This window comes from Crocuta crocuta, unplaced genomic scaffold (assembly GCF_008692635.1).
Source record: "Crocuta crocuta isolate KB4526 unplaced genomic scaffold, BGI_CrCroc_1.0 scaffold374, whole genome shotgun sequence".
NCBI classification, from domain to species: Eukaryota; Metazoa; Chordata; class Mammalia; order Carnivora; family Hyaenidae; genus Crocuta; species Crocuta crocuta.
The window spans coordinates 2,670,914-2,685,654 of NW_027532613.1; the positions used below are offsets into that span (position 1 = coordinate 2,670,914).

Here is a 14,741-nt window from a genome sequence, read left to right on the forward strand (position 1 = left end):
ATTAGGTGGTATCTCAGTGTGGTGTTGATTTATATTTCCCTGATGAGGAGGGACGCTGAGCATCGTTTCATGTGTCTGTTGGCCATCTGGATGTCCTCTTTGGAGAAGTGTCTGTTCATATCTTCTGCCCATTTCTTCACTGGATTATTTGTTTTTCGGGTGTGGAGTTTGGTGAGTTCCTTATAGATTTTGGATACTTAGCTTGTCCTTCATCTTGTCCGAATCTGTTCTGTTTCCTGGCAGACACCACTTATGATTTTTCTACTTCCACTTTGCTTTTTAATAAACAGCTAGCTCTTATGGTCTTACAGATATAACACTATCTTGAATCTTTCAGAGGACACAACTTTTTCTTCTGTTTCCTATATCATCTCTATTTCTTTGGGTTTTCTTTTTATCTGTTTAGCTTGGTTTTTCTATTCCTGTGCATGGCTTCCCTGAAATGTCCCGTGACCCTTAGCTGCCCGTTTATGGGCACTTTTATGAAAAAGCAATAAAAATATGTTTGGGTGTGCCATGTTTATGGGGAGTTCATCGACTGACAGGTGGAGAGGTCGCACTCCCAAATACTAGACTGCAAAACGTTTTTCTCCGATCTTTCAATGCCCTTAGAGAAAGAAAGCTCTGACTTTCCCCCCGAGGGACAGACACACCTGGCTGCCACATGGGGTCCCCTGTCTCTTACTTGTGGCCTCCGTTGCACCTGGTGTTCTGGAGTCTCGACCCTCTCCAGGGTCCTACAGGGCAAATCTGTGTCCCTTGTATCTGTTCTCTGCACTGAGGTTCCTTCAGCCCTGCCTCACTAATTATGACTTTTGTAGCTGTTGTTCATCTTCCAGATTCGGGTTAAAATTATTAAAAAACCGACTGGTAACCTCTTGCCTGTTTATTTTGTCAATCTGGGTTTCTACTTTTTTTTTTCCTTCCCTAATGCTTTCAGTCTGATTTTAATGAGGTTTCCCTAGGTAGAAGGGATAAATATGGGTATTACCATATTATCAGTCTCATTTCCCGCATCTGCTCCCTACAGGTGCTAGATTGTTATCACAGTTGACACTACAGATCTCTTGTTAAGCCCAAAACAGTGGGGAGAGCCCGCTACCGAGAGGCCAGATGGCCCTGATGAGGGTGCTGCTCTGGCCAACAAGCTGGTGGGTCAGCACCTGAGAGGCACAGGCTGAGAGTCCTGGGAACATTCGGCCAGGAGAGGCCTTGACAGGTTGGCTCGCTAGCTCTGGTCTGAACAGTTCCAAAACACCCAACTAATAGTGGTGCTCGCCACTTCTGGGGTGAAGGATCTTTTCTTTGAAGATCTATGAAAGGCATGATGCGTCTCCATGAAAATGCACATGCCCCCAAAACTGTCTACAATTTCAGGGGGTTCCGGGGACCCCGGAGACCTACCATGCACTCCCGGAGTCCGCTTGAAAACCCTCCACCCTACCCTCTCTGTACTGACTTCGGGGAAGGCGCAGGCAGCCTGGTCCCACACAGGGTTCGTCGTGTCTGCTCACGACGTTTACCGCGATCCTGGACCCAGGCCCGAGTCTGTGCTGGTTTCCCACACCTGCTGGATGTGCCCCAGGCATCCCTCTGAGCACTGGGGCCCAGACCTAATAGGTGGAGAAGCTTAGTGGGGGTTGCTTCTGTGCATAAACATGTCCTAGGATGACAGCAAACACCCTACTGATGTCCCTCGATGCTCTGTGTTAACCGCAGGTCTTTCTCAGCTCCCTTGTCCAAATGTCAGAAGCAGAAATATGAAAGCCACCCCAGCACGCATGTCCAAGGGCGCTACAACCATTACACATCAACACCCTTCCGGATCATGGGCTTCAAAATACGGGTCTGGCTTTCTGGACTACGGAAAAAGAGACTCTAAGAGAAATCTCGTGGCCTGTCCGATTTGCACCAGGATATCCTGGAATAGGACAAGTCGGAGAAATTACACTGTAGAAGCTGTCAAGTTGCAACCCATACGGAAAAGAGATTCTCGACTTGGGTCCATGGACTCCCGGGGGGCCATAGGCGGGCACTGGGCGGGGGGTCACCCACTCCCCCCTCCCCCGGAACAGCATAGGAGGCCGTTTCTGGATCTCCCTGGGAGACACTTACTGTCAGGATCCCTCCGTCCTGGCTGTTGAGTAGATGTGTGCACCTCCTGCTCACCTCCATGGCCCAAACCTGCCGCAGTGGGGAGAGAGGAGGCGGTCTGCATGGCCTGTTAATCTGAATCCTCCACGCAGCTCCTTCTGAGCCAGCAGCACTGGCCTCGCCCTCTCCGGCACCGCCACACTCTGTCCTTTCCTCCATCGCCCCTGCCTCTTCCCACGGCCGATCTGCCTCCCTAACTACAGGGCAGTGCCTTTGAGGGCAGGGGCCACGTCTTACTCGACTCTGGAAAGGCAGAACCTAGCACCGTGCTCAGTCCACTTTCTGGACGGACACCGGACTCCTCCGTCCCTCGGAGCGGCAGAGTGACACAGCGTCTGTCCCGCTCTCCCCGCTCCCGCCCCCTCCCAGGATGTGAGTCCCCTGCTTCTACTCGGTGAACGGAGAGCGGTCCTGGCAATGGCACGGGCGGGGCTCCCAGGGAGGAAGGACTGGCACACCTCACCGAGGGAGGGAGACTGCAGACACAGGTTCATCACGAGTCCCAGGAGCGCGTACAGGACCTCTCTCAACAGGTCCATGGCCTCCTCACACTTGGCCTGGGGAAACAAAGCAAAGGGATCCGTGACCTTTCTGTCCTGCAGCTTTTCACGGCCATCTCATCCCCTTGGCAACGATCTTAGCATTACTCACGCTCCCCAAACTGTCAATGTTGCAACCCCAGGGGATGTTGGAAGATCGGAGACCAGTTCTGAGGATCAGTGTTAGTGGAGGAGACTGGCAAGGAGTGTCTGGTGCCTGAGCCATGAGACTCTGGCCCGATCCTGTGTGTAAACTGGAGAGTGAGCTGTGGACGTGGGTGGTCAAGCCAACTCCACTGGAAAATCCTCCAAACCTCTCCAGGGTGGATGGGGCTTGCCCTGGAGGGCTCTTTAAGGCCGGCCACCCATAAAATCTATCGTTACAGAAGGGGTAAGCCACTGGCTCCAGTACCCTCAGAGAGAACTTTTGGAAAAGCCGGATAATCAAGAAGCCACCACTCCCAACGTAGGTAAAGGACTGAATTCTGAATGGAAGAGTCACAGTACCATGAGGCCCAGGCAGGCATCCCCGAACTCTTCAGAGGCAGACAGCTGTCTTCGGACGGTGGCCTCAGCACTGAGGTTTCCCATGAGGGCGATGCACTGGCAAAGGGCTGACGTGTTGGTTACCATAGGATCTCGCCTCTAAAAGTGAGCCGGGAGAAAGGAGGTCTGCAGAGGGCAGGCTACTGATGCCAGAGCAATCTCTAGGGGCGTGCCTCACTCAGCAGGACGCCCAGGAAGCAGACTGTGCAGTGTCACCCAGGAGCACCAACGGGACCACCTGGCACCGGGATGGAGGCACGCAGGGGGTGGACCCCAAAGCGCCCTCGCCTGGGATGGCCTGGGGCTTCGTCTCAGTGACTCTACCAGCCTGATGCGGGGCCTTGGGCAAGTGTCGTCCCTTCCCAGAGCTTGCATTTCCACGTGTGTGGAGTATGGGCGTGGGGGCCTGCTCTCAGGTCCCTTGAGACTTCTATGGCTCCCCTGGGACAGGGTCCAGTCATAGCATGCTGTCCCGGGAGGCCCCCACCTTGCTATGTCCTGCTTCATGAGCTCACATCACCACTCGCCCTCCTGATGGACATGACTGAGGGACACGGCTGCCGGCAGTACTTCTGACGGGCCTTGGGGCCAGAAAGGGATGGACTGACCACAGCTGACACCCTCTCTCCGCCTCCACCTAAGACACGGTCCACACCCATCTTCTCCCCCACACCCGAGTCCCCTCCGTATGCCCTCCCCACCTGTCGCAACTGCACTTGTTTTAATAACTGAGAATTGTGTCAATTCCAGCTGTGAAGAAATGATTAATCAACCCGAGAGACGACAGGAGTTCTGGAGTGTACACTGTGTTTAAACGGCTCTGCTCACCAGAACACCTGTGAGTGCCGGGAGCACACCTGGGAGGTTGGCCTGGAACCAGACTCGGGATCTGCGGAGAAAATGTCCCCACGATTTAGTTCTACCCCGCACAAACTAGAACAGAAATATCGTGACATGGATGATGGAGCAGACTGCCACAGGCTCGGCCCTTGTGATTCGCAGTGAGCATGGACGGTTTATTTTGAACCCCCCCACAAAATGTCACTGGGTATGTAACGTGGCTTTAATTGTTTCTAAGTCTGGAGAATTGCCTCTGATGTTAAATAACAGATGTCAGATGGCAACGTTTTTAACGCGGAGGTTAATGCTGGAATCCCTCAATTTCCGCCAAGCTCACTCACCACCAGCCCTGCCCTCCCCTGGCTCTGTGTGCTGTGTGCCGTGCAAATGGGAAACACAGAGCAGGCGTGAGGAGGGCCCAGATGCACACACATCTGCACCTTCGAGAGCGGCTATGACAGGTTCCCAGCCGTGCTACGGCCTGTCTATGGGCACAGAGAGCTCTTTCTCATCACATGACTGTGTCTAAGCAAGACAGCCTTAAGTTTGTGCAACTTAAACAAACCAAAGATGCACTTTAAAAAACCCTCAAGAAATATGAAAATCGAAGACCTTTAGTGTCTTCCCCGGTAGCTAAGTGGAAGTTAGGGGTTCCTATGGGTTACCCATAATGCCACTGAGAACCCGAAGGGAGGCAGCTTCTATTGGGCATTGTCTCTCACCCTCATTCAACACATTTGGTGGGCAGTTCCTCCTGGGCACCGATGTAGGGAAAGGAGCTTCTCCAACTGATAGTAGGTCTGTAAACTGTGAGGTACTGCTCGCAGACCCACCAGTTGTGGGGGCCCCCTGCAGGCAGCGCGGACTGGACGGGCCAGCCACAGACGCCCGCTTGCAAGGCATCGGCCCTCCTACTCAGTGAATCTTGGGATTCACTTGGCCAAGCCTCCTTGCATACTGCATATTTTTAAAGATCAGACAGTTTAACGAAGGTTGAAGAGGACATGTCAATTTCTGGAAATAAAAATTACCTCTCTTCCAGAGCCAAGTCTGTGAGCAGTCCCATAGCTGAGCTGGCCTTCTTATCTGAGTAATCAAGAAAGGACACCAGCGCTTCCAACAATCTGCAAAAATCCAGAGCGAGCTCGGAGCGGGCTGTCCTCCAGCCAACAGCACCCCCAGCAAGGAGGCCTCGCAGAGAGACCAGGAAGAAGTCTGCGTCTGGGTCACATAAGCCGAAAGGGTGGCCTCGCCGCGTCCTCCTGGGAAGCCCAGTTCCCTGACTGCCCTAGAGAGGCAGACACCCTCCTACGGGGACGACTCTGCCACTTAGCGTGAATTCCCAGAGGGCTGAATGGTTTTAACCAAAGTTCATTGACTGTCAGATGTCAACTGGGAAGGAATCTCTCGGCACCTATGCCGTGTGACTCTGGCTCAGCCGAGTTCAATCACCGTAAGTGACACCTTGGTGGCACGCTTACTCATCTACTGACGGCTCGAGTGGCGGGGGAGGGCCCTCTAGTGAGGTGGGGGGTGGAGTGAGGACTCAACAAGACTTTGACGGGCTGCTGACTATGTCAGATGGCACTGGATAGGGTTCAATTCAAGGGCCTCCACTAAGAGCTGGAAATGCTATGTAAGCAATAGAACTGGCAGCCCTGGCTCAGCCCTGGCTCATATGGGAAAGATTCAAGGGCTTTCAGCCAACTGCAGACCCAGCATGCGCAAACAGTCTGGCCTAATGCAATCTGCGGCTGCCCTAACGCCCGGCCGGCACCGCCAGCAGTCACCTTAGCGCAGCCACCTTGCACTAAGCACCTACAGTGTGCTGAGCACGGTGCTTAGTACAGGGACGCAGTGCTGGGCTCCCGGTCCCCCCAGTGACACAAATGTTAGAAACAGATGCATGTAAAGTGGGTACAGCGTCTACCTGGGGTGAGGTGTGGGAGGACGGAGATAAAAGCTTCAGAGAGAGGAGGGCGTTCCGGCCGTCACCCGGAAGCACAGAGTTTACTCGTGTTCGTTCACGCAAGCGACGGTGCCTCCTGAGGACCGAGTGCCAGGCAGTGTGGTGGGTTCTGGGGCCACAACACTGACACAAGACAGCGTCTCGGTTCCGTGTCGGGCACAGGGAGACAGGGCAGAGCATCGGCAGGGCGGGGAGCCACAGAAGGGCAGGGGCACGCGTGGGGACGCCAGCAGCTCCGTACAGTGGCTGCGGACCGCACGAGCACAGGACGGCGCGCAGCGGGGTGGGGTGCCGGGCCTCCCGCGGCCCGCTGGCAATCTGAGCTTCGCCCCCTGCCTGGGGTTTCCCGAGGGTGCCGGTGTGTGCTGGGGGGGCGGGGCAGCTCCGTGGGCCCCTGAGGCTTCGGCGGAGGCTGCGTCTCAGCGGAGTGTCCAGGGAATTCCCGGGCCCTGCGTTTCGCAGCGCTGGAGAATTAATGCTGCAGCGGTAGAGGGTCACTTTGGAGCTTGAAAGGGGCAAGTAACAGAACAGATGTGCGTCGCAGGCGAATCCCTTTGGTGGAACGCTGGAGGCTGGAGCGGAGCCCGCAGTGCAGGAGACGGAGTCCAACGGGGGAGACCCGGAATGGCCCGGACAGTAAAGACGCGGGATCCGCTGAGGCGGGCGCAGGATGAGCCCCACAGCCGGGAAGGGCGAGGCCCCCAGGAGGCCTGGACGGGCGCTCACAGCTGCCGGAGGAGGGCCGTAGGGAAGCCTGCCGGGCTGTGGAAGAGGGAGAAGTGCCAACATACCATCTCCCCACCCGGAGGGGCCCTCGGGGGTCTGGCTGAAGCGGCTGGCTGGCTGGAAGTGACACCCATGAAGACGGGAGACGCAGGCAGAGGGTCTGGCTTGAAGAGCCACCTGTGACTTGAGCCAGTGACGCCTGTGGTGCTGCGATGGAGGCTGTGGGCGGCAGAGGAAGGTCTTCAAGCGCTCGAGAGGGGGACTTGCACGTGACGCAGGGGCAGACCCCTCATTTGCACGGCTGACAGGGTAAGGGGAGCTGGCCAGGGAAGTAGGAAGCAGGAGCCTGGGGGCAGGAGGGGCGCCATGGGGGGCGGCGTCCTGACAGCCGCGCGCCGGGGTGTCAGCCACGGGGCGGCCAACGGCAGAAGCAGGGGAGGGGCCATCGGGCTGGGGGCCCCCACAGCTATGCTGCTGGAGTATTGGGCGGCTCGTTCCAGGAGGCCCTGGAAGCCAAGTCATGGGAAGAATGGTCGAGGAAACCAGGATGCTTAACCTGGAAAAGATGAGCGTCTCAGGTGCCGCGAGCGCCGGGAAGGGGGAGGCTTGATGTGCTCCGGGGGCCTCCGGCGGGCGGGACCACGGCCTCCCTGCGACGTGCGTGGGACGCGGCGGGCGGCCCNCACACGGAGACAAATACAGTGACGATGCTGGGACCCTCCCCGCAGGGCGTCGCACACCGGCCGTAATGGGGCGCCCCCAAGGGGACGGCGGCACCGCGTGGGGCTGGCCTGGACTGTGGTCCCGGGTAACTCCCGGCTTCCTATGAAGAACGTTCTAGGGTTCCTGCTCTCAGAAACCATGGCTTTTACAGTTAGTTTGGAGTCTTCCTTCTCCCGTTTAAATCGTTTTCTTCAGCCTTGAGGAGGGACGTAATGACCCCCAAACGCGCAGAACGCAAAGCCTCAGCTCACTTGGGCGTTGGTCTGGGGAGACGAGAACGAGGCTTCCTCTCCACGGGACAAGACACGCGCCCTAAGTGGGTCGTTGCCCGGAGAGGACACGGCGGCGCCTTCTCCCTCCTGTCTCCTTCTTGGACGGCAGACTTTCTGGACCTGGACCCCACGTCAGAAAATGCTCTAGTGAGGGGCGCCTGGGTGGCTTAGTCGGTTAGGCGTCCGACTTTCGCTTAGGTCATGATCTCGCGGTTCGTGGGTTCGAGCCCCGCGTCGGGCTCTGTGCTGACTGCCGGCTCAGAGCCTGGAGCCTGTTTCAGTCTGTGACTCCCTCTCTCTCTGACCCTCCCCTGCTCACGCTGTCTCTCTCTCTCTCTCCTAGAAATAAATAAAAACATTTAAAAAAAAGAAAAGAAAAGAAAAGAAAATGCTCTAGTGAACCAACCAATGCGCATTCATCTCGGTTGAGGACCCTGAGCACTAGACCCTGAAGAGAGAGCATGAAAATGCTTATGAGTTATTGAGTCTACACCACGTGTCCGGTGGGACTCCAGTTCCTTTAATTAAAATTTTTTTTAGTGTTTGTTTGTTTTTGAGAGAGACACAGAGTGTGAGTCGGGGAGAGGCAGAGAGAGAGAGAGAGGGAGACACAGAATCTGAAGCAGGGTCCAGGCTCCATGATGTCAGCACAGAGCCCGATGCGGCGCTTGCACTCACGAACGGCGAGATCATGACCTGAGCACAAGTCGGATGCTTAACTGACTGAGCCCCCCAGGCGCCCCTCCAGCTCCTTTGTTTACTGTGGCAGACGCGGTTCGCTGGCTAATCCCCCACACACCCACTATCCCCTTCTATCCTACCCGACTCGGCTGGAACCACGTCCCCCCCAGGGGTGCATGGGACGCAGTCCTGACCAAACAGATACAAGCAGTAGTTTCTCCTGATAAAAGGGACAGATCACAGCTGCAGTTAACCTGTCTTAACAACGGATGTGATAGTTGGCGCTGCAGCAGCCTTGTGGGGCCGTGATGAGGAAAAGGTAAAGAGGACAGAGACCCTAACCTGGATATCTTTAAGCCATCAAACCGGTGTTGCCATCTCTAGTCTTTTTGGTTACGTGAGGTAAACGTGACCAGCTTCTCCTGGTCCCGTGCTCTGTAAAACGCTGCAGAAAACTGTAACTGGCGTACGTGTGTCACTTCTGGGAAGCTTCATCCTGAGTCTGTGATACAGATGAGACACTGGAGCTCGTCAAGGTTAAGCAGCTTTCCTGGGCCACGTGGGGAGGAGACATGCAGAGGCTTTGGGGTCCCGACTGCTGAACTGAAACCCCAGCACTTTCCGCATAGTGATACTGGCCCTCGCTCGGCTCCCGTCAGAGCACATTGGCCCCTCCAACTTCTCATGCGGGGAAAAGCGTCTGAAGAGAAATGTGGCACGTGTGCTGTGAGGCTCACGGGACCTGTGTGCTGCCTTGTCCCGCAAGGAACCACCTCCCTTCATTTCAGAGAACACATTCCAGCTCGTTCTGGTTTCATCTGAGATGAACGTTAATGAGAACAGCGGGCAGACGGGTAAGCAGCTGAGTATCTTTCACAGTCTGGGGACTAGCCGGGACTGCGTGAGAGGCTCACAAATGCCACTCTCCAAAACACTGGAAAAATTCAAATTACAATTCAGGCAATTCAAAGACAGCTCGGGGATGGGGGGAGGGGGGCAGAGCTTGTGACAAGTCAGCTACATTTACCCGGAGAGACCACAACGAAACGCAAAACCGTGAGGAAGGTCCTGAGGAGATGACTGCAGTCATCTGAAATGTGAAATGTGCTCGTGAGGATTTAACTGGAATGATCCATCTGCTTGTGTGGGCTGAGCTTCAGGGGGCCGCCGCTGGGCTGAGGCAGGGAGGGGCTCAGTCACTACCCCTCCTGAGCACAGCACACCTCCTCCCCACCAGGGGAGCCGGAGGCCTGGGCTCGGTCCCAGATCAGAGAGCAGGGCTGGCCTGCAGAGCGGGGGACGCGGCGGGTGAGCCTCCCTGCTTACTGCGGCAGCTCCTCCTGCCCCATCTGTGAAATGGGGTCATGACACTGACCTTGCCCACCTCCCAGGCTGAGAAGAGATAAACTGAGGTAACAGTGACAAGATTCGGAAGCCAACTTCTGTCCTTGGAGGGTGTATGAAACACGGATAGAGGAAGCTGTGATCGCTGCTCCTGCCCTCACTGGGTTGAACCACACGAACTGCCAACATGCAACTCTTTTGATAGAGAAAATGGGAATTCCGCATGGAAAAAGTAGTACTACTTCGACTGAACAGCACTGGACAGAATCACTGGGAGCCGGTCAAACAAGGGAGAGAGCCTGCTGTTTCGGGGCCGGATGCCTTGGGCAGACCTTGGATGTTCAGGCGTGTTTGGTCTGCTTGTGCTCTATCTGGCTCCAGAAGGGCTCGGGGTTAGCGCGACCGCGGCGGGAAGGAGAAGGGCAGGCAGAGGGGAGGGGGCTCCGCGGCTGGAGGGACAGGGGCACCTGGCCCGCTTTAGAGCGGGGCGCCCAGTCCGGATGGAGGGGCGCGCGTTCCNCCCGCTGTGGAGCCGTACCGGGTCAGGTCAAGGTGGCGGACGACGAGCTGGCGGCCGTGGTCCGTCCGGGCGAGCTGCAGCAGCAGCGCCAGGCTCTGGTGCCGGAGGCCGGGAACCCGGGAGGCCAGCAGCGCGGGCAGCAGGCCGGCCGTGTCGGGGCGCTGCAGCAGCAGGCGCTGGTTCTCCTCTGCAAGACAGGGCACGGGCGCCTCAGGCACACGACGGCGGCCAGACCGGCCGTCTGCCACCGTCCCCCGGGGCAAACCAGCCCTTCCGCCCTCCTTGTAGAAGTAGGGTAATGAGGTGTGAGGGCTCGAGCCCTGGAGCGCAGCCCCGGGTCCCAGCCGAGCATCCACTCCTGCGGCCCTCAGTTTCCTCATCAGAGAAATGGGAAGGACTGCCAACATTGCCGAGGAGTTAGGAGGGTCAGTGAGTGAGCACCTGACGGTGCTTGCAACGGGGGGCTGCACATGTTCGGTCCAAGGCTCCTTGGTGTGCAGATTCAGGACGCGAGGAGGGGGACCGGGTTCAGCTTACCTGTGGCTGTCTTTAGACATTTCATATGGTGGCCAGAGCAACCACCGGGCTCTTTCTAGAAAGCTGGGGTATCACGTGAGGACATTATTAATAGAGGCGTAAGTGACTCTATTCCAGGGTGCTGGCACGGATCTGCCCCCTTTCACCCGGGTCGTTTTCTAGCCACGTGTGTGAATTTGAGAGGAAGCAGAGGGGCAGGCTGGAGCGGAGACTTCCCCACAAGAGAGCAGAGTTTGTGCAGTTTATGTATTTTTTCTCATACTGGAAAAGTAGCTCATTGCAAACAATCCGCAAGCTGGAAATGCAGGTCCCCGCCTCTTGGGACCCCTCCGAGTGAGCCCACTCCTGAAAGGAGCTATCCTCACCCTTCCTGTGAAGAACGTTAAAGACGTGACCCATCCTGTCCTGGAACTGGCTTCTTCTCCCACCCGACAGTCTATCACGGACATCCTTCTGTGTCCTTCACTTTGTAAGCATCCCCTCGTCCTTCCTAAAGACCTCTTTGTCGTTACTGAGTTGGGTACACCAAGATTTCACGGATCTGACAGAGCGTTTATATCACAGGCTGTGTCTGACATTTTTTCTGATGTTAAAGAAAAAAGTGACCCCCAGGGGTCACAGAAACCCAGGTAGGTGTGGCCTGAGGAAATCAGGGCCGCAGGGAGGGAGGGGACGACCCTGAGTAGATGCTCAGCCAGCAAGCCCTGCCTCCCCACCCTCCCGTGGGGGGATGTGCAAGATCGCCTCTGCCCCCCACCCCAGGGCCAGCGCAGGATCCTACAGAGCAGCAGGGCATCTTGATAATGGTATCAGTCTGAGCATAATTCCTTTCAGGAAAGAGTCCCCTGATTCTCTAGTCTTCTGCAACTTCTGATGACCCCCTCACTCTACTAAATTAAGGGAAAAAATCCCACTATCCCATATTCAGCCTGTTATGGTCTGCAAATCGCACCCACGAGCTCTATCACTGGCTTCCCGCAGGAGCCCTGGGAAGAGGAGACCCAGGCAGCACTATTCCTATTTCCAGAGTTTTCTGTCTAAGGTCGGACCTTTCCCTATAGAACCATCACTTTTTTTAACATGAGGGAGATACTTAAATTTTTTAACATTCACTACATTGCAAAGGGGTAAGAGAGACTGTGCAGAAACCTCGTGAACCCCAGAGGATGCTGCAGTGTAAAAAGGTAAATGAATGTTTACATGGTAGCCCTGCAGCATTATACTGTCTCATGATCGCGCGAATCAGTGTCACACACAAGATGCTAGCAGGGACAAGCGTAAATCTCGGCATGCTGAAATGGGTACCGTGGTCAGCAAAAAGGAACAATAGTTATAGGTGGACAGGGAAGGGACATCTCTGTCCCCTGCACCACCAGTGCGGGAGCTGAGGTCATGAGTCTGCAAAGGGCTGAGGTGGTAAGGCCCGTCACTATGCTGACGGGGACTCTGTCCCCTGTCAAGGCAGCTGTAAGGGAGGCAGACATAACTCTAACGCAGGCCCCGCCTCGGATCGCTATGCTCTCTCTGGGGGAAGGTCTGGACGTCAGCTCCCTCGGCCCGGCCCACAGGGGGAACGATCGTGCCTGGGTGCGGCGCACCAGTGACAATTAGCGGGGCGCCCTGGCTTACCGTTCCCAGCGCACACTGCCTGCCAGAGTCTAAGGACAGACACACACACCGTCTCTTCCACTGTGTCTTTCCCTGCCGTGGAGAAGCACCTAGAACGAACAAAGGACAGCAATATTAAAACTGGAAAGCAGTCTCGGTCTTCTTCGTAGTTGGTTTCATTTCACCTCCGGACTCCTCAAATGCGGGTCTAAGAAAGTAATGTCACAGCCCAGAGCGGCACGTCACCGGGACCAGTGGGCAGAGCGCTCCAGGACAGTCACGCAGGCCAAAGAGTCAGGCTACACGGAGGGAGGCTGGTGAGCCGCAGCCACGCGCAATGGCCACACGCTGAGTGATGAGCTGTGGCGGCCCAGCCGGCCACGGAGTGTTCATGGGCCTCCTAACGCGTGCAAACGTGTGCCCGTGACTCCGGCCCACATCAGTGCCCTCCTAAGCCTGGGGAACTGCACCCAAACCACTGAAAATGGGAAATAAAAATAAAAGAGCAATCTTGCAAACATTGGTGGGAACCCAGATACGGGGTCACTTCTCGGGCCTGCAGGGCCTGGAAGGACCTGGAAGTTCCGTGGCCGCCTTCTCTCTCTGCGCTTGGTGCTTGTGGCGTAACTCAAACTACCTGAGGCGCAAAGCCCAAGGAGTGCCCGTGGGGCAGCAGCGCTCTCTCCCGGGTCCCCGACTCTGACTGAAGGATCGGACCACCCAGGGAAGCCACTGCCTGTGCGAGCAGGGGTTTGAGAGAAAGTGGTTGTCCTTCCTCGCTCTACCGCTGGCTGGCTTTACAAACACCCTTACCTTCTGATGACCTCACTCTCGCTGATGATACTGAATCCGTTGTGTGTTCGGAATAAAGTCTGTTCTGGGCCTGGAACAAATTCAGAAAAAACCGTCAGACTCCTGAACTGTCTGGCTGAGGTCCAGCTGACAGTGAGACATTCAACACAGAATGTCAAACTCACCAAATTAACGGTTTGGGCAGAAACAAACACTTTACTTTCCGAAACCTACGGCTGTCATCAGCCACTTGTCACCCCAGCGGAAGGGACATCCCATTCAGAGAAGGGGAGCTGAGCCTGCGTGGCCTGGTGGGTTATCTGACAACTCATCATTCTGTAATCTTTAGAGTCCCCAGGAACTGCTCACCCTCTGGGATGAACTAGCACATTCACCTGCCCTTGAGTACTGACTTTGAAGCCATTTCTAGGCTCTGAACCTAAGACCTCCAGGAAACTACACAGGGCATTTGAGTGTCCTCCATCATATGCTAAAGGGAGATCAGAGACCCCACCTCGTGGTACAAACAGCATCCCATCGCTGAGTGAAAAAGTAGTGTAAGTCTGGTATCAGGGTTTACGAGAACTGGGAAAGGAGACCACACGGCTCTCGTGAGCAGGAGGGCTCAGGTTTGCTCTGAAGCTGTTTGCATGTCCTAAGCAGCCATTAAATGTAATGGGGTGAACCTTACAGCAGGGGCTGTCCCCTGGACAGCAGGGGAGGTTTGTGAGGCTGGGTACTGTGTGTGTGCTGAACGCCATGTGTGCTCTGGGGGAGGCGGGGCTGGGGCGGGGGCACGTTTCCCCGCACACCCTGTTTAGCACATTTCCTGCATATAGCAGGTCTGGAGTGTTTGCGGAAGGAAGGGACACGGGGATTCTCGGCCGCATCAGGGCTGGCCTCTCAACCGGCCCTTTGCACCCACTGTATCCACGAGGCCATGCGCATCTTGGGCTTACAGTCCTTTATCACTTCGGTCAGGATTTCGATCCCTCCTGCGTAGAACAGGAGTGTCTGGCGGGGCTTGCAGAGGGTCTCCAGGACATTCTTGACCGTCACAGCCGTGTTCTTTCCCGAACCCAGCAATTTGTGCGCTTCCTTCTTTTGAAGATCTGCTTTCTCCTGGAGATTTACTTGATTGAGGTATTCTAGCAAAACGAGAAGAAAAAGAAAGGAGACCAAACAAAAACTCTAACAATCAACATCACCACAGAAAGAGCAGCTTTTTTGAGGATGGGAGGTTGAGAGCATGAAGCAGTAAAGTCATTCTGCCCTGGCTTCAGGAGGGAAACTTTCAGGAAGGGTGGACAGTCTATACCCAGAATCTTAAACCATCTCGGGGATTCAGGGACAACATTATGCCCTGTCTAGAAGTTTCTAAGGGGCAACGGTTGTAGAAAGGAGGAAGGCAAAGGTCTCAGTGGGAGAACAACGAGGAGCAGGCAGCCTCATAGGGAGGGTTCGATGTGGCTTTGAGGCGAAGTGCGGGG

The 14,741-nt window shown here is 55.8% G+C and overlaps 1 protein-coding gene across 2 annotated transcripts in view; it reads right to left on the reverse strand.

The window, feature by feature from the left end:
• Positions 1-14,741, reverse strand: part of TTC12 (tetratricopeptide repeat domain 12) — a 43,132-nt gene that overhangs the window by 4,277 nt on the left and 24,114 nt on the right. For both annotated transcript variants that reach the window (XM_077780526.1, XM_077780527.1), the window contains exons 9-17: positions 14,211-14,399; positions 13,273-13,342; positions 12,481-12,569; positions 10,333-10,501; positions 5,111-5,203; positions 4,068-4,128; positions 3,201-3,338; positions 2,613-2,711; positions 2,116-2,184 (exon numbers count right to left, since the gene is read on the reverse strand). In XM_077780526.1, coding sequence (XP_077636652.1) covers positions 2,116-2,184; positions 2,613-2,711; positions 3,201-3,338; positions 4,068-4,128; positions 5,111-5,203; positions 10,333-10,501; positions 12,481-12,569; positions 13,273-13,342; positions 14,211-14,399 — 977 coding nt within the window. The remainder of the gene's footprint in view (positions 1-2,115; positions 2,185-2,612; positions 2,712-3,200; positions 3,339-4,067; positions 4,129-5,110; positions 5,204-10,332; positions 10,502-12,480; positions 12,570-13,272; positions 13,343-14,210; positions 14,400-14,741) is intronic.